The sequence below is a fragment of the Astatotilapia calliptera genome, chromosome 3 (genome assembly GCF_900246225.1).
Source record: "Astatotilapia calliptera chromosome 3, fAstCal1.2, whole genome shotgun sequence".
NCBI lineage: Eukaryota > Metazoa > Chordata > Actinopteri > Cichliformes > Cichlidae > Astatotilapia > Astatotilapia calliptera.
This window is the reverse complement of record NC_039304.1, coordinates 28,546,622-28,570,650: the sequence shown is the minus strand read 5'-3', so window position 1 is coordinate 28,570,650 and position 24,029 is coordinate 28,546,622. Positions and strand designations below refer to the sequence as shown.

General features: G+C 39.2%; 1 protein-coding gene and 2 long non-coding RNA genes across 3 annotated transcripts; 1 reads left to right on the top strand and 2 right to left on the bottom strand.

The window, feature by feature from the left end:
* Positions 1 to 2,903: 2,903 nt before the first annotated feature.
* LOC113013932 (deleted in malignant brain tumors 1 protein-like) lies at positions 2,904 to 9,161 on the bottom strand. The gene is made up of 7 exons (XM_026155172.1): positions 9,158 to 9,161; positions 8,655 to 8,966; positions 8,192 to 8,531; positions 7,769 to 8,064; positions 3,267 to 3,581; positions 3,025 to 3,143; positions 2,904 to 2,921 (listed from the first exon to the last, which is right to left on the bottom strand). Exons 1-7 carry the CDS (start codon positions 9,159 to 9,161, stop codon positions 2,904 to 2,906), a joined length of 1,404 nt encoding a protein of 467 aa, XP_026010957.1.
* Positions 9,162 to 9,171: 10 nt separating this feature from the next.
* On the bottom strand, positions 9,172 to 12,410 carry LOC113019172 (uncharacterized). Its single transcript, XR_003271972.1, has 3 exons — positions 12,350 to 12,410; positions 9,992 to 10,012; positions 9,172 to 9,407 (listed from the first exon to the last, which is right to left on the bottom strand). It is a non-coding gene; the product is annotated as an uncharacterized LOC113019172 (long non-coding RNA).
* A 9,912-nt stretch (positions 12,411 to 22,322) lies between these two features.
* Positions 22,323 to 23,709, top strand: LOC113012950 (uncharacterized). Its single transcript, XR_003270778.1, has 3 exons — positions 22,323 to 22,425; positions 22,808 to 22,982; positions 23,199 to 23,709. It is a non-coding gene; the product is annotated as an uncharacterized LOC113012950 (long non-coding RNA).
* Positions 23,710 to 24,029: the final 320 nt, after the last annotated feature.

The window sequence follows — 24,029 nt, the reverse complement described above, 5'->3', positions numbered from 1 at the left end:
CAGGAAGGAATCGTTACCGAATTGTAAAAAGAAATAGAAGAGCTTTAAAAAAAAAACCTGTACATTCCTAGAAAATTAAAAAATATTTTATATACTTACCATTTTCACATATATCAGTAATCCAGCTGCTTGTCCCACTGTGGAAAGTGCTTTTTGATGAGGCTAAGCAGACTGGCTGAATGTAGTCTGTGAAAGTCACAGGAACTGACAGCTTCAGAAGACAAATGTCGTTCTCATGTGTGTTGTTGTTGAAATCAGGATGGCAGATGATGTCTTCTAATGTTCGAGACATTTTGCTGGAGCATAAATCTGACTGGTTGTGGCAGCCGAGATGGACCTCTGTCAGGTTACTAAATTTAAAAATTGTGAAAAAGAATGGTTTGTTGTTTTTTTTTCTTTTCTATTAGCTTGATTTGGTCAAGATCACATTTCAAACCAGGTACTGTTCATGTGATCTTGAAAATGGACACATCAGTGATTTATTGTGCAAAAATGGAATCATTACTTTCAAAGCTCTTTTTTCTCCTTGTGTGTGTGTTTCTGTGTTTGGGGTTAATTATTGGCAGGGATAATGATTTAAAGATATCTGTGAAATTATTATTATTATTATTATTATTATTATTATTATTATTATTATTAACAAACAGCTAGGCTAGCCTTTCCCCATTGTATGTCTTTATGCTAAACATTTTGGACAGCAGTTACATCTCAGATTTGGACAACCTCCAGAAGCGATCTGCTTGATCCCATCACAATAGTGAACTCACGTGGTCTGCCACGTCACACTGAGGGTCCAACGATTCTTGTTGCCCTAAAAAATTGTTTCTGGAAATGTATTTCTGTAGAATAAATTTTTTAAGATATTAAAAACTCCTGACCTTCAGAAAATAAGTAGAATGATAACCTGTAAATCTTAACCTCTTAAGCCCCAAGCCTACCTGATCTCCTGCCTTTTGCCCCAGTATCAGGGGGCGTTGGAGCTTAAGAGGTTAAGCTAGTTGTAAACTGAGGAGTAATGGTCATTTGCAACATCATCACACAGAAATTTAAATTGGCAACAGTGACTTACTGTGATATGCAGGAAGCAGCTGTCAGCACCCACTGGTTGGTGATTAAGGACCCCCCACACCGAAACTCTCCATTGTGGCTTATAGTGACCTGCCAGGGCCAACTTTCTGTGCTTTCCACAGCCCTGCCGCATGCTGGCAAAACAAAAGATCACAGCTAACTGTAAAAACTACTTTTCCATGTCACAAGGAGTCGCCACAGTGGGTAGCTCGTCATGTTTTGTTTAGCTGAGTTTTATGCTGAATGTCCCTCCTGATGAAAACCCAAAGGGGATAAACCATAGATAACTGTAATAGGCCCATTTCACTCTAGTCATTGGTCATATTGTACACAAACACTGACATCACCACCAGTGTTGGGGAGTAACGGAATACATGTACCGCCCTTACGTATTTAAAATACAAAATATGAGTAACTGTATTCCGTTACAGTTACCGTTTAAAAAGGTGGTATTCAGAATACAGTTACTTTGTTGAAATAAATGGATTACACTGCGGTACTTTCCTGTTTCATTTTGTCGCGGGTCAGGACTGTTTGGGTTTTGTTTGACAGCTACGTTCTGTTGTTCCAGGCGGCAGCATTACGGTTGCCATGGTTACAGGGCGACGCTCTCTCGCTCTCTGCGACTGTGTGTTTTCTGGGTGAGAGAGCGCCTTTTCGTTGTTGTTGTTGTTGTGCTAAGCTAACAGGCAGAATGCTACAACCATAGCTCTAAAGAATGTAGCATCATGGGCAGTGTAGTCCGTGCTGCAGGGAGAATGGACTGCCATACACGTTATGTGTCTGTGAGCGCGAGGAGGGAGAAAAAGGGGAGTGGAAAGGTACGAGTTGTCATCGAGGAAAAACGGGAGCTGGAAGCATGTAAATATAATAATAACCACTTCAGCCAAGAAGAGTGCCTGACGAGCCCAGTTGTAAGTAAGCTATTAAGACTCGACTGTTTTCCTCCGAAAACAATAAGTTCCGTTGGAGCAGTCTTTCAACGCCTCTCTCTGTCTCTCGCAAGAAAAGTTGACCCACACAACAAAGTAAAGCTATTTTTCAGCTACGAGCCGACAGGGACCCCGCCGTATTAGTCAGAGGTCCCTTTACTACAGTTCGGAGTCGCGGACCTTCAGTAACAGTAATAAATCACACAGCAATAGTACATTCGCGTTGTTGTAAAAAGCATGATAATATATTAAGTAATCCAAAGTATTCAGAATACGTTACTGTCATTGAGTAACGTAACGGAATATGTTACAGAATACATTTTGGAGCATGTATTCTGTATTCTGTAATGGAATACATTTTAAAAGTAACCTTCCCAACACTGATCACCACAGCTCCCTTCTAATGATAGAAGCAATGAGGGTGTGTTCCTGCAGCAACGTGGGCTGAATGAGGAGCCTCTAGCGCTGTCCCACAGTTTAAATATCTGCATCGTTTAAGTTCCAGCTGTCATCAAAGACTGTTCCCCAGATGTTATTGTAATAAATTTCTACTCTGCATCAAGTTAATCCAGCTAATCTGATTGGACCTTTTAAGCATAAGTCACAAGACAAACTACTTTTTTAATATATTTAACTTATATTAAATATACACATACATATAACTTCAAGCACTAGGTACAGTGACTCCCAAGCTTTGCAAGTGGCTCCAGCTGATCCCAGAAACAACATCGGAGATCTATGTGGCTCTATGTGAAGGATAGACCTTCCACATATATGTATGACACTAAAGACACCATGAGGAAATTGTTCTCTATCTATAAGTTGTCTCACCTGAACAAATGACACTAACATCATAGTGATGTTCACTGTAGTAGTTTCCCCATCCAGAGTGTTGACATTCAGTTAGAGAACTTTCATTTCCTGAACAGGTCACATCACCAAGCCAAATCGGTCCCAATCCTTCACCAAAGTAAGCAAGTCGTGGAACCTCTAGTGCTGACCCACAGTTTATCTGTCTGCAAACCACATCAGCATCGTTTAGGTCCCAGTTAAAATCAGAGACTGTTCCCCAGATGTTATTGTGAAAAATTTCTACTCTGCCAGAGCATCGAGTTGATCCAAAGCCAGCTAATCTGATCAGATCTATCAGACAAAGGACATAACAAAATTTTGATATGTTAATTTTATTATATAGAAAAGATTTCTCATTTGACACACAAGAATAGGCTGATCTATAATGTCTTGAATATTTAACAGTTTTCTCACCTGAACAGATCACACCAGCATCCTGACCATGTCCACATCTGTGTGATCCAAATCCACTGTGTCGACACTTAGTGAGAGAGGTTTCAGTACCTGAACAGCCCACATTATCAAGCCAAATCTGTCCAGTTCCTGCACCAAAGTGAGCTGAATGAGGAGCTTCCAGTGCCGTCCCACAGTTTAACTGTCTGCAAACCACCTCTGCATCATTTAAGTCCCAGCCATTATCACAAACCGTTCCCCGTATGTTATTGTGATAAATTTCTACTCTCCCAGAGCATCGACTCGATCCAGATCCAGTTAAGATCATTGGTACAGCTGAAAACAAAACACAAAGATAAGGTTGGGATAGTTCATGCAATACTTTTAATGTCCAAGCACAGTGTAAAGTCTAATTGTTGAATGTTGTCATTGTGCTTCTTAAATTTTTAAGGTCTGAGTTCAATCTATAGGATCAAGACATTCCTTTGTCTCGGACCACTGGCTGGAGAGGCTTTTATTGCAGATATGTTCTCTGGATCTGGAAGATCTGTTTCTTGTGATGTTGCTTCCTGCTTTTATGATTATTTTGGTGAGCAGGAAGTCATGCATACAGAGACACATGCACACAGAGAGACACACATTCTCACACACTCACTCAAACACACACGCACACATTCTCTCTCTCACACACACACACACACACACACACACTCTCACATGCATACAGATGTTTACACATACACACACATAGTGCCTTGTCTTAGAACCATGTGGGAGGTGCTTTGCTGTGATGTGTATTGTGTGAACTGTTTTCCCAACAAAAGGCAGCAAGCGGAGGCCGTCGTTGGGAAAACAGGATTCAGAGTGCTTTCTGAGACACCGGCTGGGGCCTCCCTTGCTAGCAAGTAAAAGATGTTCATCTTGTTTTTGTCGTTAACGAGAATAAGTCTCTAGACTAGTGGGGCTTGTGGAAACACAGACCCAACATACAGTTACCCCAGTTTACAATATTATTTCGAATGAGATAACACTGACGGTTAAAACAGGTGGATTAACGAGCTCCATGTATTTGCTGGGCTCGGTGTCTTTCCTCTGGGTTAGACCACATGTTAGCTCTCTGCCAGGCTGCTCTCTGCTCTGTTCCGGATCTTCAGGGTATATTGGGCACTTCAGACCATTAGGAAGACAGATTAGCTGGTGTCTACTTCCCTGAGGTGTTGGGCAGAGCCTTGTCTCTAGTATCATCCCATTTCTTCCATGTCACTTTACTCAGATTTGTCTGAATTTTCTTGTTTGTTTGTTTGTTTGTTTGTTTTTCAACTCCAGCGCACCTCTTGTGTGGCAGCCTGTTACAGAAGCTCTATTCATTTCTGTGTCCTTCCTAAAACTTCCCCTTCTCAATCGCAAGCAGAGAGTGTTTGTTAGCGCCATCTGTAGAAAACACAGTTTTTACCGTTCTTCCCGCTGTAAACACCACTGTTTTGTTCAGAAAAAAAACAATGCGTGTATTTTTTGTCATAACTCTGGTTTTATGTCGCCCATCGACACAATTCAAAAACTGGTATATAGTTTGAAGTCCGCACTTTCGACCCAAGTTGAAATGGAGACTCAGAGTCGCTACATCTTGTAGCTGTGTTGTCTGAAATTGGTCATGTGATTTTTAGGCGCCGGTGCGTCCCTCGACCCCAGAGGGTTAAGAACTGTTTTGAGTCCACTGTTTGGGAGATGCTCTGTGACGACCACTGGGAGGACATTGACAGCCTTGTGACCTGCATTATGGATTACATTAACTTATGCATGGATAACACCGTACCCACCGTGCAGTGTTTTTCCAAACACAAACCTTTGATCACCCGAGAAATAAAAGCCGTTCTCAAGCAGAAGAGGAGAGCCTTCACTTCTGAAGACAAGGAGCAACGGAAAAAGGAATAGAGAGAGCTAAAAGGACTGATCAGGAATGGGAAGGACAGCTACAGGCAGAAGATGGAGAACCAGATTCAGTAGAACGATGTTAGCAAATTCTGGAGAGGCCTTAGAACCATCTTGCGCCACAAAGAATAGAACTCTGCCTGGGGGGGGGGGGGGGGGGCTGCCACAGTAGCCAATACACATCCAGCACACGGCTCCAGCTTGTCTCTCTCAACCATCCAGGTTACGAGAGAACTGAGCAGGATTAAAGTCAATACCCTAATGAGCTCATCACTGGACCCACTTCAGTTTGCCTATCAGCTTGGAATTGGAGTAGATGATGCCATCATTCACCTCCTACATCATTCCCTTTCTCACCTGGAGACCGCTGGGACCACTGTGAGAATCCTGTTCTCCAATTTCTCCAGTGCCTTCAACACCATTCTTCCCACAGTCATGAAGGAGAATCTGGAGAACACAGGAATGGACCATCACCTCGCATACTAGACTACCTCACTGACCGACCACAGTATGTGAGAACTCAGGACTGGGTCATCAGCAGTACGGGGGGCCCCACGGGAAATGGTTCTGGCTCTGTTCCTCTTTACCATCTACACTGTAGACTTCTCTCACAACTTCACCCAGTGCTTCCTGCAGAAGTTCTCTGATGACTTTGCAATAGTCGGCCTCATCACTGATGGGCAAGACAAGGATTACAGAGAACTGACCCAAGGCTTTGTGGACTGGTGCCAGCAGAACAACCTCCAGATCAACACTGAAAAAAAACCAAGGAGCTGGTGGTAGACTTCTGCAGGCACAAACATCCTCCACTATACTAAACACAAAAGGTATGGACATTGAGGCTCTGGACAGCTACAGGTACCTTGGGTTCATCTGAACAATGAACTGGACTGGACTCATGATTCAGATGCTCTCTACAGGAAAGGGCAGAGCAGGCTGTACCTGCTGCAGAGACTCGGGTCTTTTGGAGTGAAGGACCCGCTGCTGAAGACCTTCTATGACTCTGTGTTGGCCTTGGCCATGTTTTAACATGTGGTCTGCTGGGGCGGCACCATCTCAGCTGGAGACAGGAAGAGACTGAACAGGCTGATCTGGAGGGCCAGCTCTGTTCTAGGATGCCCTCTGGACCCAGTGGAGGTGGTGAGTGAGAGGAGAATGGTGGCTAAGCTGTCATCCCTGTTGGACAACATCTCCCACCCCATGCAGGAGACTCTGACAGCACTGAGCAGCTCCTTCAGGGTCAGGCTGCGGCACCCACGGTGTGGGACAGAGAGACTCCGCAGGTCTTTCCTTCCTACTGCTGTCGGACTCCACAACAAGAGACTTTACAGATTACCACATATGCACAGACAGACATACACATACACGTGCAATACCACTGAGTGTAATTTTTCTGACAACATAGTATTCTGTTGTATATAGTATTTTATTCTATTGTATTGTCAAGGTGAGTGCTGTGTAACAGGCAGGAGGTGTAGGACTCAGACCCAAATGTAGGACTCAGAAATTGAGTGATTAACTAAAGGAGGCAGCTTTATTGCTGGAGAACATAGTACAAACATGAAATACCAGGGAACTAAACTAAAAACATGAATATCCAACTTAAAAACTGAGAAACTAGAAAAGAAACCAAGAGACAGAAAGCTAGAACATTACTAGAAACACGGAGGCAAAACACAGCACGGTGAGGGAATGACATGACACAGTGCAAGGAAAACACAGGGCTTAAATAAACACTAGTAATCAGGGAATGGGAGACAGGAGGGAAACACAGCTGGGAGAAATCAGACTTAATGAGACAAGGGAAGTAAAACCAGAAACACTGACATAAGACACAGACTTCCAAAGTAAAACAGGAAACACACAACAGGCACAGAGGCATGAACTTGACACTGAGCAAAGGGAATACGGAAACAAAACCTGGGAACAAAGAACAAAGGACTAGAGCTAGAAATACAAAACAGAAAGCAAAACACTTTTAGTCAAAACATGAGGAAATAAAAGTACAATACTCAAAAAACTGGGTCACCAACCTAGAACCATGAGATTTATATAGTAAGTTATTATTTTTATCTTATTATAGTATATGGTTTTTCCTCATTTTTACTGCTGCAACTTTGCACTGTCCATTTTCTGGTGTAACACAACAAATTTCCCATGTGTGGGACTAATAAAAGTGTATCTCTTATCTATCTTTTCCATCTCCTTCTCAGGCTTGGCCTTCACATTGGGCAGAACCCTGATCTGTTGCCTAGGGTATAGTGCCATCGACTCTAGGGGTGTCTAAAAGTGTTATACTGTACATAACTGAGTGAAGAGAGAGCCTCGATGTGAAAGCAAATGTATGGTTTCTTTAATTTTTTTAAGCCCCTAAATTAATCTATGTCTCTCTGAATCGCAACTGCATTTACAGAGAATGATGGAACACTTCATTACCGAAATCCTACAGAGTATGGTTACTGTACAGCTCAATTTGACTCCTCACAATGAATGTAATCTAAAACACACCAATGAATGGATGAAAAAGCTCTAAAACAGAAAAGTTACATTTACATGGCATTACTGGACATTGAGAAGATCCAAATGTATCTCACCTGAACAGATCACACCAGCATCTTCACCGTGTTTACAGGTATTTACTCCAAATCCACCATGTTGACACTCAGTTAAAGAACCTTCTTTTCCTGAACAGGCCACATCATCAAGCCAAATCTGTCCAGTTCCTGCACCAAAGTGAGCTGATCGAGGAGCCTCTAGTGCCATCCCACAGTTTAACTCTCTGCAGACAACTTCAGCATCATTTAGGTCCCAGCCATTATCACAGACTGTTCCCCAGATTTTATTGTGAAAAATTTCTACTCTGCCAGAACATCGAGTCGATCCAGCTAATCTGATTGGACCTTTTGAGCATAAGTCACAAAAGAAACCATCATTTTGATATATGTGCCTTACATGTGCCTTGTTTTTTTGTTTTTTTTAATGTATGACACTGAACAGACTATGAAGCAAATTGTTACATATCTAAAAGTGTTCTCATTTTGTCACCTGAACAGATTACACCAACATCGTAGTAATGTCCAGAGTAGTAGTTTCCCCATCCAGAGTGTTCACATTCAGTTAAAGAACTTTCATTTCCCGAACAGGTCACATCACTGAGCCAAATCTGTCCAGTTCCTTCACCAAAGTATGCAAGTTGAAGAGCATCTACTGCCGATCCACAGTTTATCTGTCTGCAAACCACATCAGCATCATTTAGGTCCCAGTTATAATCAGAGACTGTTCCCCAGATATATTTATGATAAATTTCTACTCTGCCAGAGCATCGAGTCGATCCAGAGCCAGCCAATCTGATCAGATCTATTAAACATAGGGCATAAAAATGTTTTGATATGTTCTTTACATTATATAGGAATGATTTTATATATGACACACAAGAACAGAATGACTTATGATGTTATCAATATCTAACAGTTTTATTACCTGAACAGATGACACCAGCATCCTGACCTTGTCCACAGCTGTGTGATCCAAATCCACTGTGTTTACATTCAGTTAGAGAACTTTCAGTACCTGAACAGCCCACATTATCAAGCCAAATCCGTCCAGTTCCTGCACCAAAGTGAGCTGAATGAGGAACTTCCAGTGCCGTCCCACAGTTTAATTGTCCGCAAACCACCTCTGCATCATTTAAGTCCCAGCCACCATCAGAGACTCTTCCCCAGATGTTATTGTGATAAATTTCTACTCTGCCAGAGCATCGAGTTGATCCAGACCCAGCTAACCTGATAAGATCTATCAGACAAAGGGCATAACCATTATTTTATATGTTCATTACATTTTATAGGAGAGATTTCATTTGTGGCACACAAGAACAGAATGACTTATAATGTCTTCATTATCTAAATGTTTTCTCGCCTGAACAAATCACACCAGCACTCCGATCATATCCACATTTGTGTCTTCCAAATTCACTGTGTTGACACTCATTTAGAGAACTTTCGTTTCCTGAACAGTTGACATTATCAAGCCAAATCTTTTCAGTTTCTGCACGAAAGTGAGCTGATCGAGGAGCTTCTAGTGCCGTCCCACAGTTTAATTGTCTGCAAACCACCTCTGCATCATTTAAGTCCCAGTTATAATCAGAAACTGACACCCAGTTATTATTGTGATAAATTTCTACTCTTCCAGAGCATCGAGTCGATCCAGATCCAGTTAAAATGATTTTGGCTCCATCTAAAAAAACAAGAACAAAGAACATAAAAGAAATGTGGTGGATACAACATACCATGCTTTTCATACTGAAGCATAGTTGCCCACACAGAAGTAAGAACCATAAGACACAAAACATAAAAAGAACAAAGAAAGCTTTCTCAAAGAAATGTTATTACACATTATTGATAAGCGTATACATTGTTGCATTATTTTTATGAAAAATATTGTACTGCTGATGGGAGAGCTGGATTAGAGAAGAAAAAAAAGTAAAAACTAATGCTTGAAAATTACTCACAACTTAAAATTATTTACAGTAGGCTATAACACTACTAAAAATTTCTGCTCAAAAACTTATACTTTTTTTTTGTTAAAACTCATTGCCTCTTAGTGCTTAGTGTTAAAATTGCATGCTAATCTCAGGAAAATTACATAACACATGCATTGTAAATTTAGGAGTTATTGCATACTAAGTCACTGGCTCTATTATAGAATGCAACCGATTATGGTATTTAGTATTTTTCTCTTGTTGCTGTAGAGCTGACATCTGGAAACGTGTTCCAAAAAAACCATGAAAGTTAACAGAGACAGAGCTTTTGTTTGCTCACCGGGCAGCTTTGAAGCACAACCTGAAAAGCAGAAATGAAAGACAAAAAAAAGTTTAGTTCAGATAAAGACATATCTTCATATCACACATGGTTATTTGGGCAGGACCTCTTAAAGTTGTATTGTTATGCATTGTGTACCCCAAGCATCTATTTAAAAGGGGTTAATACATTAACATACACACCCCACTTTTCAGTTATTTATTTGTAGAAAAAATGTTTGGAATCATGTATGATTTTCGTTCCACTTCTCCCGTGTACACCACTTTGTGTTGGTCTTTCACTTGGGATTCCAATAAAATTGATTCATGTTTGTGGCTGTAATGTGACAAAATGTGGAAAATTTCAAGGGGGGCGAATACTTTTGCAAGCCACTGTAATAACTTTTGATGTTACAAAGCAGTATTTATAAAGAGAAAAAGCTCTCTTTATTTTAAAAAGGTAATTTCAAAAGAACTTGCATCACCACCTCCAGGTTCACTGTTCTAACACATATGCCACAACTATCACATCCTTGTTTTCGCTTCAGCCACTGCCCCAGTTGTGTTCTGCATGGCCTGTCGGTACCTATCAATTGCTTCTGTAGTCCCACAAGCTAATCAAGCCCCATAGGACTCCTTCTTCAGTCTAGTTACTCCCTTCACCTCTGGTGTTCACCATTTGGTTCGGGTATAACCACCACAACAGGCACCAACCACCTTGTGGTTGCAGCTCAGTGCTGCAACTTCGACAATGGAGGTGCTAAACATTGAGTCCATTCTCATTTTTTTTTTCTCATCACCTTGAGGCTGAGTGTACCACACCCTCTACTTTGAGGCAATTGCAAAATGATCACTGCATTATTTGACATCTTGATTCACCACAGTAATTTTGAAGGTGTCAACTGATCTCAGGTGGTCACAAGCTTGGTCTGAGTCATTGAAACAGATATATAGATGACAAACAATTTGCAAGCTCATTGGACATGGTCATGGTAATTTTGGTTGTTCTGTGATGTTTTCCCTAGCACAAGTTATTGCAGTGTATTAGGGCAGCATTAATGCTGATTAATAATGCTGACAGCCCTAATACACTACATAAAGAGCATCAGTCTATTTTTCTTGGTGACACATAGTTTGGGTTTTTTTCTGGTCAGGTTACCAAGAGGCCATTTTCAATTGCAGGGTGCACTTCTACAAACAGATTGCATAGTCTAGTATGAGTTATTATGATGTTTTAGCGATAGATGCAAGCCAATACTAACCAGTTTAGGTCACTTGGTTTTGAGCTTGTGATTTAAAATGTTATTTTAAGGCTCTTCCTTGTTACATTTAAATAAATATGTTCCTGTTGCTATAGTTCCTTATGACTCTTACATTTAAAAACATATTTGTTTTTTACATAGCTGTGATGTCATAAGATTCTTTCTGAGGAACATTATGGAATGTTTTTCAAGAGACGCACTTTAAACAGATGACTCATAAACTACAATATTAGTTTTAAAAATACAGTTCATTGTTCATTGTTAGTTTTGAATAAAGCTATTATTTTAGCTTATTGCTCGGATTGAAAAGAAAATGTATAGTACATACAGTGAGATCAACCTTAACTTAGTTTTATTTATTGAACACTAAATTGTTTGGTGTGTATGTGTTTATATATGTATATACAGTAATTAGTTAGAAATTAAAATATACTTAGCATAAAATAATCTTGTCAATCTAACAAATGGTAGTCAAATACAATTAGCATTAAAAAAACCTTTACATTTTACATAACCATTTAATTTCCAATAAACAGATGGTTTCTATAGATATTTGACAGGAGTAAAAGGCATAAGAACAACATAAAAAATCATGTTCATGTTACGAAAAAATTGTGAGCAGTAATAACATAAGACACTAAGGTTGACGATATACAAATTAATTGCATGTAACTGATATACATATCTTTGCAATGTTCATCTAGCAGGTTTTTTTTTCAGTGTATTTGCTCAAGTAGTACTGAGAGTGATCATTGTCAACATGAACACTGCAAAAAATAACCTACACAGCTAGTCCGTTTTAAACTGAAATTTTAACCTTGTATATAAAACCTTTAAGGAAAGAAAGACTGGCTGAACAGAGTCAAACACAATGATACTTACAGAAGTCTCTAGGCTTGTGAAATGCAGATTTTAATCAGTGATTGAGTTTAATTAATTTGGTTTGTTAATATTATAACATTGGATACTTATGAGAATAATACAGTATCGGAATAAATATTATACTATATAATATACTTTACTATACAGTGTAGTTTACATTTGTGCCTCTAATTATTCTTTTACATCTGCTCCAGAAACAAACTATGTAATGAGAAAAACCAATCTTTTTTTCTCACCTTTGAAAAAGAGTACGATCATCACACTGAACCAGCACACAAGCTGTTGGAGCTCCATTGCTAACAACTACAGTCATTGTCTTAGACTTTAAAAGACAAAAGAATATGCTCAGCTTCTGTGATCACGTTTTACCGTAATCAACGCCTACACTTTGTGTAGTTGATGAGGTATTTAATAAAAGATAAAACTAGAAGAACCAGACTTCATAATTTGGCTGAATGCAGTGAAGGAATGCATTTACATGTCTAGACAACTGAGACACAGTTGGAAGGTAACCTGGTAAGCTATGATTGAGATTAAGAAGTCTTAAGAATAAGATTTAATTAACTTTTTATTACTATCTTTGTTCTGGTTGGCTATGGTAGTGGTTTTTGTTGTTATCATTCAGGTCTGCTTCTTATTCATTGGTAACTTTAAAGTCAATGAATAGTTAAGTTTCCAGGACTTCCGTGAGTTTCCCCCTACATCTAAATTTAGCCTCTTGCTTCCGATCTACTGGTGTAGTCGTGGGCTGGCTGTTCCCGCCCCACCTCCAGGCAGAGCTTCTGTTTTCTTAAGGCTGTAGCTGTCACACTTCTTTCCTGAGCTACAAACAACCTTCAGGTTGAAGCTTAAATCAGTTTTTTGGCAAAGTGACTTTTATTATATATCCTTTATTAATCTTTTATAAAAAGCATCATTGACATTAATTTTTTAAGAGAGCTCTGACAATGAGGGGATCAGAAATTGCAACAAATTTAAATTATCTGTGAAGGTTCTCAGTCATCCAAGTCATTGTAATCTAAGGAGATCGGAAAGAAAAGCGTCTGGATTTCTTTAAATTGCTTGAAGACGTTTCACCTCTCATCTGAGAAGCTTCTTCAGTTCTAAGGTCAAATGGTGGAGAGTCCAAGATTTAAGCCCTATGGGACTGTCCCCCAAGAGGGACATGGGCCCCCTAATGATCCTCTACTTAATCACATGAGCCAAGGTGTGAAAACGGCTGTAGGTCACAATCAGTCAAATTTTTGGTTGAACTCATAGTGATGTAATTCCTGTCATGTAATTTCCAGAGATCAAATTGCTCAGGAAGTGAGTGGGCGTTAAATGGCTTCTTTTACTCCTCTTTCAAACCATCTGTCTTCTCTGTCCAAAATGTGAATATTTTAATCCTCAAAAGATTGACCTTTGTCCTTGCAGATGGACAGCTGAGTCTTGTCTCATGGAAGTGGCTCTTCTATGTTGTGCCTTGCGTTTATGAAGTGGTTGTTTGATCTTTCCATTATAGAGGATTTAGCATTCCTACAGCATTGTTAAGTTTGTGTTTAGGAGTTCTGTGACTGAACTAAACACTCCTAAATAAATTTAACGACAACGTATGTCCTTCCATTTTTTATTGCAATTTACACATATGCACTCCTTTGTTACTCTACAGTATTACAACTGTGTACATAGCTTTTCCAAACATATCTCACATATTCTTAATATGTGTTCCGTTATCAGATAGACAAAGAGAATCAACATATTCCACTGTCATAGACAATAGCCTTGTCTGATAGCCAATTTTCTTGTGAAACTTGCTTCAAAATGAATGCTAAAAGCATAAATCTCAAATGCTCCAAAAGAATGGTGTAAACAGCACCATCATGATATGTGCACTGAATTTAAGTAAACACTTTTTGGCTAAAATCACACGACTGAAACTACGTAGAAACACAAAATAACACAGACGAACTGACAAGGAACACAGGCAGGCACACAGTATAAATACAAACAAGGTAACAAGGGAATGACACACTAGAGGGGAACACAGCTGGACCTAATTAGACACGACGAGACACAGAACTTCAAAGTAAAACAGGAAGCTCACAAACTGTTTTACAAACACAAACTCAGAGACACAGACAGAGCACAGGAGAACACCGGTAGGAATAATAGAAACTAGAAGAAACTAGAAAATCATGACAATAAACTCAGAAACGCTGGGTCAGCGACCCAGGACCATGACAGTCTCATCCATCCCACTAGGGGGCGGGGTTCGAACTGCCACTCCAGCTTGACTAACATCTGATTCATTACTGTGCAAAGTAAGTCAAGACAGGTCGATCCTAGATAACTGATTGCTATGAACTGGTGAACTATGAACTATTTGTGTGCAAATAAGTATAACTACATATATAGTAAACAAACAGCTTCACTCTGCCATTGTCATGTTAAATCTATTAATTGTTTCTCTTACATCAGTGAGAACCATTTCATATCTGTGGTTTCCTTTGACTTCTCTATCATGAAGCAAAACTCTAAGTTAACCATTACTTTAATAACATCAGTGTGGATGTGAGTTGCTAACCCTTCATGACCTATTTAGTATTTGATTAAACAGGTGGTTTCATGAAGGACCCTGGTCTACTGCTTCCAGTAAAGTGGTACCTCCCAGCCTCATAGTAGATGCACCTGTGGTATGAATTTCAAAATCCTATGTTGTGTCGTTCTAAAGTTATTGCATTCACAAATGTGTGTGTCCACACACCCAATGGGTTGCCTACAATACTCCAGCCAAGTCAAACACACAAGCAAAAAACGTATTTATATATATATATATATATATATATAAATTAAAAAAAACACCCAGCACGCCCCTGCGGGCGGTTTATCCTTCAAGCTCGGGTCCTCTACCAGAGGCCTGGGAGCTTGAGGGTCCTGCGCAGTATCTTAGCTGTTCCCAGGACTGCGCTCTTCTGGACAGAGATCTCCGATGTTATTCCCGGGATCTGCTGGAGCCACTCGCCTAGCTTGGGAGTCACCGCACCTAGTGCTCCGATTACCACGGGGACCACCTTTACCTTCACCCTCCACATCCTCTCGAGCTCTTCTCTGAGCCCTCGGTATTTCTCGAGCTTCTCGTGTTCCTTCTTCCTGATGTTGCTGTCATTTGGAACCGCTACATCGATCACTACGGCCGTCTTCTTCTGTTTGTCTACCACCACTATGTCCGGTTGGTTAGCCACCACCATTTTGTCCGTCTGTATCTGGAAGTCCCACAGGATCTTAGCTCGGTCATTCTCCACCACCCTTGGGGGCATCTCCTATTTTGACCTCGGGACTTCCAGGTTATACTCGGCACAGATGTTCCTGTACACTATGCCGGCCACTTGGTTATGGCGTTCCATGTATGCCTTGCCTGGTAGCATCTTGCACCCTGCTGTTATGTGCTGGATTGTCTCTGGGGCATCTTTACGCAGCCTGCACCTGGGGTCTTGCCTGGTGTGATAGACCCCAGCCTCTATGGATCTTGTGCTCAGAGCTTGTTCTTGTGCTGCCATGATTAGTGCCTCTGTGCTGTCTTTCAGTCCAGCTTTGTCCAGCCACTGGTAGGATTTCTGGATATCAGCCACCTCCTCTATCTGCCGGTGGTACATACCGGTGCAGGGGCCTGTCCTTCCATGATGGTTCCTCGTCTCCCTCCTCTTTCTTGGGTTTCTGCTGCTTGAGGTATTCACTGAGCACTCGGTCAGTTGGGGCCATCTTCCCAATGTATTCTTGGATGTTCGTTGTCTCATCCTGGACTGTGGTGCTGACACTCACCAGTCCCCGGCCCCCTTCCTTCCGCTTAGCGTACAGCCTCAGGGTGCTGGACTTGGGGTGAAACCCTCCATGCATGGTAAGGAGCTTTCTTGTCTTTATGTCAGTGGCTTCTATCTCCTCCTTTGGCCAGCCTATTACCCCAGCAGGGTACCTGATCACGGGTAGGGCGTACGTGTTGATGGCCCGGATCTTGTTCTTACCATTCAGCTGACTCCTCAGGACTTGCCTGACCCTCTGCAGGTACTTGGTGGTTGCAGCCTTTCTAGCGGTCTCTTCATGGTTCCCATTTGCCTGCGGGATTCCCAGGTACTTGTAACTGTCCTCTATGTCTGCAATGTTGCCTTCTGGTAGTTCAATCCCCTCAGTTCTGACTACCTTCCCTCTCTTTGTTACCATCCGACTACATATATATATATATATATATATATATATATATATATATATATATATATATATATATATATATTTACTTCCGTCTCACTGGATTCACATGAAACTATGAAAGCATAATTTTCACTGTTGCTGTTGTGTTATCAGTTTCTTTGGAGGCTGCATGGACATAATGTCTATTATGACATCTTCTATCTATTCACGGGCACGCTACAAGATAAAATTTCTATTGCAGGTCTGTTTTTAATTGTAGCTGTGGGTGAAATGCTCACATTTACAAGGCGACATGGTGAAATATAGAGCAGTGACTTAAACAAAGTATTGAAACAAAGGTTTTGTTTTTTTTTTATAATCAGGCTATTCTAATAACTCAAATCATTCCAGCCTATTACCCTAATTAGTAGTGCAATTGCTTGTGGCCAGGGGGTGGCTGGATTTCTCCTTTAATACATAACAAGCACCTTCAAAGATACTGCTTTGTGGCTGTGTAATACACATATATTAGTCACATGTTTGTAGATTTTAGAGCATGTTGTTTCTGAGTGGAAATCTCAGTGGTTGGAGTTTTAAATACTGGTGGATGAATCGTTCCCTCTACTGGAAGAAGGGCACTTTGCATGACACACATGAACCATTAATCTTTTCTTGAGATCAGTCAGTTGTTGTTTTAGGAACCTCTGCGCTCGAATGCCCAAGAACCCAACAGCACCGACTTAAAATACAAAATAAATTAGAATCATGAAGGCTCTTATGTTTTGATTTCTTAGGTAAATGACTATGTGATAACAGATGTTTTTCTGTGAAAACCAAGTGTGTTTGTTTTGTTTTGTTTTAAACCCTTTGTGATCTGAAACAATTAAGAATTAATCACATATTTATTAATGTCAGATAGACTATTATTCTTAATTGAGCTGTTAAAATTTTATTTTTGCTCCTAGTCAAAATGGACACAAAACACACCATCCTGCCTCCACATTGTAGCGTTTCATTGTGGAGCAGCATAAATCATGCTACTGGCGTTAATGCAATGCTCTCCATATTGCTGAAAGATGCACTACAGGCAGCAGCAGGTATACTGAACCAGTCTGTCAACCATCTTTATTACTAAAGATGGCACGATACCACTTTTTTATGTCCGATACCGATATCATAAATTTGGATATCGGCCAATACCGATATGAATCCGATATATATTTAATGGATCGGATTACATTTTTTATTTCTCTCCGATATCCGATTGGATCGGTCCATCTCTATTTACTACTGCTCTTTTTTTACAATAATCTTGGAGTTACCATTTTCTGGCAACTCTAATAGGTCAACAGCCACTTTTGTAGGTGTAATCGAAGCATGATTGCATCTCGTTACTTTGAGTTATTACTGGTTTTCCTCTGAGACAGAGACACACCAAATCATGTTTCAGTTTTATCCTGGTTTCAGAGATAGGAAAAATGAATTTATGAATCTTTACCGTGAACTGTTTCCAGACATAATGCTGTTCTTCCACTAACTAAAAATAAATTAGAGACTAAGTTTGTACTTGTACTTGTACACATTTAAACAGTCTTTTAATATTTTGACCAGCATTAAATCGTTTACCAACACAAAAGTGAAGTAAACACCACCGTAGGTATGATTTAAATGTGTTTTATTGGAGCACACACAAGAAACACTGCAGCTAAATACAATTTCAAAGTCATGTGCATCTATTTTTAATTGTTTTTTTTTTTTTGACCAAAAATCCACTGAAATTTGTTAATGTGCTGGATCTATAGACGTGTGTATTTGCCTTTAAGCGCACATAGACTCTATCACCTTGCTGCAGCTGCAGGAACACTGCATTTCCTCCATTATCAGCCGTGTCAGCTGACTGGTGATCATGGATGTGCAGTATCACCTCATTGTTCTTGTACAAATGCAGCGATGTTTTACGGACACCTCCAGAATGACAGAAATAGGTAAAAAAGTACACACCAGAAACAGGTGCTGTGAAGATACCTGGTGAAAAAAAAAAACGAGTAAACTCCTTTAATTTTTTGTCATTTTCTGAAGAAGCAGGTTTTACACGTGCAGATTCAGGAAACACCTCAGTTAAACATTTATAATATCTTTAAATCTGTTTTCTTTTTCAGAATCTGCAAATGTGAAACTAAATTTCTTATTACTGACCACAAACATGCAAAACCACACAATGCATTTTTCTTTTTTGTCTTTATTTACTTCACTTACACAAACATCAAGAAGAATCTTACCTGTGAGTTCGTTGTAGGCATTTCCAGTGTTTACAAACACTCTCTCGTAGATTATAGTTTGGTCTGTGTTAAAGGGACCCAATGGTGAACCTCCCCCAATTCCAGCACTTAGCCCTTTAAGACCTACCATAGAACCAAGTCCGCCAGAGCGGACATGGTGTGGTGCCATTTTTGGGAGCATTTCAAGTCGCTATACATCAATACATCCATTACAGCCTAAATTTTAATAATATGTATGCATTAGGTGCATGGTAATTACATAAATTGCAAAAAGTGCAATAAACTACAAAAAAAAATGAAAATCATTTTTGTTTTTATAACATATATTTCTAGTTAGAGAAATTTAAGAGGTTTATCCCTCAAAACTGTAAATACAAAAAAGTTGCACAAAATAGTTTCCCACCACAGGAAATTTATTTTGAATGTCTTCATAGTTTTATTTCTGAAATACACCAATTTTTATATACTGTAAGAAAAACGAAAATAAATATAATAATGCAAATTTGCAAAAAAAGCAGCATATGCATCAAAATAAACAATTTCCAGCAGTGCAATTTAAGTTCTAAGCATCCCAGAAACGACACAGAAACTCATAAAGATACCTTTTAAAAACACCAGTATAGGCTCATGAGGCCCCGATGGTAAAAAACTACATTTCCACGAAAATTACGTCACTTTCAGCTTCGGACAGGTAATGGCGGACATGCAAAAATTCACGCTGACGTCTATTCCAAAGCAGGAAGTGTTATGAACAGCTGATCGGATTGGCAAAGAGTGTTTCTGGAATATTATGTTTTTGTTGCTGCAAGTGCTTTTTATGCAGTTTTTGCAAAGCTATATGTGGAAGGAAACCGTGACCTAGGACAAGCTGATGGCATAAGATGTAAGTAAAACTTCTCCGGTTTCATATGCAAAAATAATTATTGCGCTAGCTTACATGGTTGCAGTGGTACCAGGATTTAAAAGTAGTTGCGCAAAACGGAGCGTGCCCGCTCCGACCGGCTTTAAAGGGTTAATATGACAATGTTTCTCTCTAGGGAAAAAAAGAAAAGCTTATTTCAGACTAAAAGTGTAAAACTGTTAAAGTATGACTCTTCACACCATTTTTTTTCTAAAAAAAAAAAAGTGTAACATCACAAAAATACACTTCTGCTTGAGTTTTGTTCTTTACCCTTTTGTTCCAGCTGCAGAATGAGACTTCCATAGCCTGTCAGCCTGTTTTCAATGTTCATCACCTTGATTTCCAAAGAATGTATTTTTTCTCTCATTGCACCAAACTCGTTGGCGTTATTACATGTGTGAACGCATGAATGTGATTGTGTTTCGATAGTATCCTGGGCCAAAATCAGATCACAAAACAACAAAATCAACTATAAACTGCTGAGATTCATCGTCCAAATGATCCAATTTCACCACTCGACACAATTCTGACGAATGATCTGCATTGGTTTTTATATGTCATCTCATGATCAGCTATTAATTATTAACATCTAGACGTGTACTTTTAAAAAAAAACATTTTTCTAAGTATTTGTTATTTAACTATGTCAACTAAGATCAATGAAAGAAATCTATGAAGAAAGAGTGACATGTTTACTAATAAAAGCATGGACTATTATAATTATAACATGAACCATTGCTGTTACTTTAAATATCCATACACTTTCTTTTAAGTATCATCAGCTTTATTTCACATTGACCTCTGCTACACTGTAACCTACACTGTTCTTTACTTTAAATCCAACACAGCACAGCAGTGCTCTCATTAAACCTTTACATGACACGGTTGGTTTGCCTTAGTTTGTTTTGCAGCACATTTCATAATATGAAAAAACATGTGAAATGTACTGTCCCAAGGTCTGATTTTAAAACTTGTAAGACGACACACAGCCTGGACTTCTTCTTCCACAAATAGGCCAAAGATCATCAGACATTCTGACCACTGAAGACAAATCATATGTAGTCTGCACATATGTGTGTGTGTGTGTGTGTGTGTGTGTGTGTGTGTGTGTGTGTGTGTGTGTGTGTGTGTGTGTGTGTGTGTACATATTGTCTTGCACTGAGTTCATAGTTAAAACATCGTAGCTCTGAGACACAACAGTCTGGTTCTTCTGATCTCTGTATTTCAGGTCACAGAAGTGAGAAATAAACAATAAAATGGCAAAATTGAACTTTGTAAACTTGATTTTGTGTTACTCACTGCCCTCATCCGTTATTATTAATAATTCACATGGCTGCATTTATGTTATTCATGATCAACTGTTAATTATTAATATCCCTTTCAACTTATGAAACTACATTATGTGCAGCAGAGCAGAATTTTGAACCATTTCAACATAACACCATACAATTACACAAAGCCAAAAATGAAAGCATATGGATTTCTGCAGACAAGAATCAAATCAGTTATTACATAAATGTAATTTGGGTTGCCATGTTGTCAAGAGTGAACTAACTAACTAACTAAATTATGTCTTACAACAACTGAGTAAAACTTTAGATTTAATAATTAAAAATATAATTGGTACCCTTCAGTCATATAAATTATCTCCCTTCTGCAGAAATTCAGTTTCTGTGTCAGAGTCTTCTATCATGATCAGTGACCATGAACTTTAAGTTATATCAACAAACTTTTACTATAACAAAGAGCAAGCAAAGTATTTTAGCAGCCAAAACAAACAGCTGAAATGTAAACCATCTACTAGACACGATTCCAGTGGGTTATACTGGTGGTGAAACAGCTTAAACAGAGACCATTTTTTTCTACTTAGAGAAAAATGTTCTGTTTGTTGTTTAGGGTTGTTATAATACAAGTAGTTATTTACAATTTTTGTTACTTAATACCATTTGTCATCTTATGTTCTTTTTTAGATTAACTATTGATAATGTGGTGTAATCATTATTATTTTTTAAACAGGATGCCAATACAAAAGTGTCTAAAGATAAAATTATAAATTGGTTCTTTGTTGTAATATTAGATGTGCACGGTGGTTAGCACTGTTGCCGCACAGCAAGAAGTCCTGAGTTCAATTCCACCATCAGGCCGGGGTCTTTCTGTGTGGAGTTTGCATGTTCTCCCCGTGTTTGCGTGGGTTCTCTCCGGGTACTCCGGCTTCCTCCCACCGTCCAAAGACATGCAGCTTGTGGGGATAGCTTAATTGGATAATCCAAATTGCCACTAGGTGTGAATGTGCGAGTGAATGTGAGTGTGAATGGTTGTCTGTCCCTGTGTGTTGGCCCTGCGACAGACTGGCGACCTGTCCAGGGTGTACCCCGCCTCTCGCCCTATGACAGCTGGGATAGGCTCCAGCGCCCCCCGCGACCCCGAAAAGGATAAGCGGAAGCGAATGGATGGATGGATATATATATATATATATATATAATATAACACTTTTTAAGGAACTGAAGAAGTCACTTTGATCATGAGAAATCATTCTTTCCATAATTTGTAGCTATTATTTCTCTAACGTTGCTCTGCTTTTTTTTTTTTTGCTTTCTTTTTTTAAAGAAGATACGTCCTCTATCAATAATCAGCCTTTGGTCTGTAGCACAAACATTCCTTCCAATTTAAAGACAAACAAATCCCCCCCCCCCCCAATTAGAAAAACAAACAAAACAAAAACACATCTGGGAAACACTGCCACAACTAAAACTTGGATACGCAGCATTTATATATATTTTTAAAATATTTCCTTTACAGCTTGTCTTAATGACTTTTGTCTTATATACGTCTGCCTTCCCTTGGACTGTTCTGATTGGCTGTTGTTTAGGGAGGCTATTTGGTTGTGAGGTTATAAAAGAGGAAAAAAGAAATGGAGTTTTAACTGACTACACCTCCACTTCATTTCCCCAACGCCACATCAAAGAAAGGTAAGCCAACTGTTCTGTCTCTTATTCTGTTGCTCTACATATTCATTTAATGTTGTTTATGATTTGTCTGTCTGTGCGAGTGTGAAATAATTTTTTTTTATTTTCTAAATGTGTGTCGTCATTAGGAACAGTTGGAAGTGCTGTCATACTTTACAAGAATAATAAAAAGCAAATATGGAAAAGGAAAAATGACTGACTCAGTTATTACAAAAGTTCAGTTTTCATCAGCCCTGCGTGTTTGTCTCAATATACAAATAATAATGATAATATCAGATGTCTATGGTAACAGAATAACACAAACTAGTACTGCTGTTCATCATCCCAGCTAAATTGATTTTAAACACATTACTCGGTCAATGTTGTTTTCTTTCTTTCACTGTAGACAAAATGAACTTTGCTGTCTTGACTGCCATGGTCACTGTAGCCCTTGTCCATCTGGGCACTACGAACTCTTTACCTTGTCAAGGCACAAGCCTCCGAAGTAAATATGACGAATTTATCAGAAGACACATCCTTCAAGATGAATTTAACCGAAGTCTTCCAAGAGAGTGGGAGAAGTGAGTTAAAAATTAATAGTTCCCTCCTTGTAAGGAGCAAATTAATATAATATGGAGACAGCTAAAAAAAAAATAACGTGATGATGATGATTATTATTATTTTTGTTGTCATCAAGAGGATAACTGATTTGCGATTTAACTAGGTCACGTGAAGATGTTTAATGAGTAATGTGTAATGTATCTTGATTACTGTGAAATGGAATATTGATTTAACAGATATTTGAAAAAGAAAGGCCTCTGGTGCAGAACTCCAGTGCAGTCCTTCATCGAGAGCAGAGATCGGGTGAATATCGATAGGATCTGCAGCCGAAATGGTCGACGTCTAATTAATGCCTTCCCAGATAACTTGTGTATCAGTAGTTCAAACATACTGGTACATGACATCCAGTTTGTAAATGGTTGTGAACTTAATGTGATATCACATCAAAAGCCTGTGATTGTAGCCTGCAATAATGTTGAAAACCGCTGCCGCCCTGTGCATTTTGAGAGATACCAACAGCAAATGCCAAGCAATATGCCCTGCATGTAGCCACAGTTTTGCACTATTTGATGTACTAATTAGTCAATCGGGCTTTTCAAGTATAATCTCAATCAAATAAATGAATAAATGTATCCTACAGAGCTTGCTGAATGGTGCAACTCTGAGTATCTGTCTTCATGTTTATTAAATGTAACAGTGAGTTCCTGTTCAAATAATGTGAGTAAATGTTCAGAGTCATTATTGTCAGTCATTGTTTTCATTTTTAGAATGTTGGCTTTATTCTTTGTCAATTTGGTTAAATATTTCAACACAATTAACATAAAGAGTGAATCTTACGCATTTTTGTTGTAATTGGGAAGTCGTCATTACTGGGATTCAGTCTTGTTCTCCAAGTGCTGTGCTATAGCCAGTCTGGCTTCTATCTGGAATCCATTTTTAAGCACATGTAAAACAATTATAAAACAGTTGTCAGCTTTTCTTGTCTTTCAGCTGTTAATACCAACAAATATTTGGGGGGGGGGGGGGGGGGGGGGGGGTTGCAGAGCATGTCTGTAAGACCCAGTGAC

Bases quoted from the DNA above. Each gene is read 5' to 3' on its own strand.
- LOC113013932 (XM_026155172.1), bottom strand. The intron at 8,065-8,191 runs GTAACAATTTGC...AGGTCCAATCAG, and splicing joins ATGAGAACACTTTTAGATAT to ATTAGCTGGATCGACTCGAT. The intron at 3,144-3,266 runs GTGAGAAAACTG...TTTGTCTGATAG, and splicing joins TGCTGGTGTGATCTGTTCAG to ATCTGATCAGATTAGCTGGC.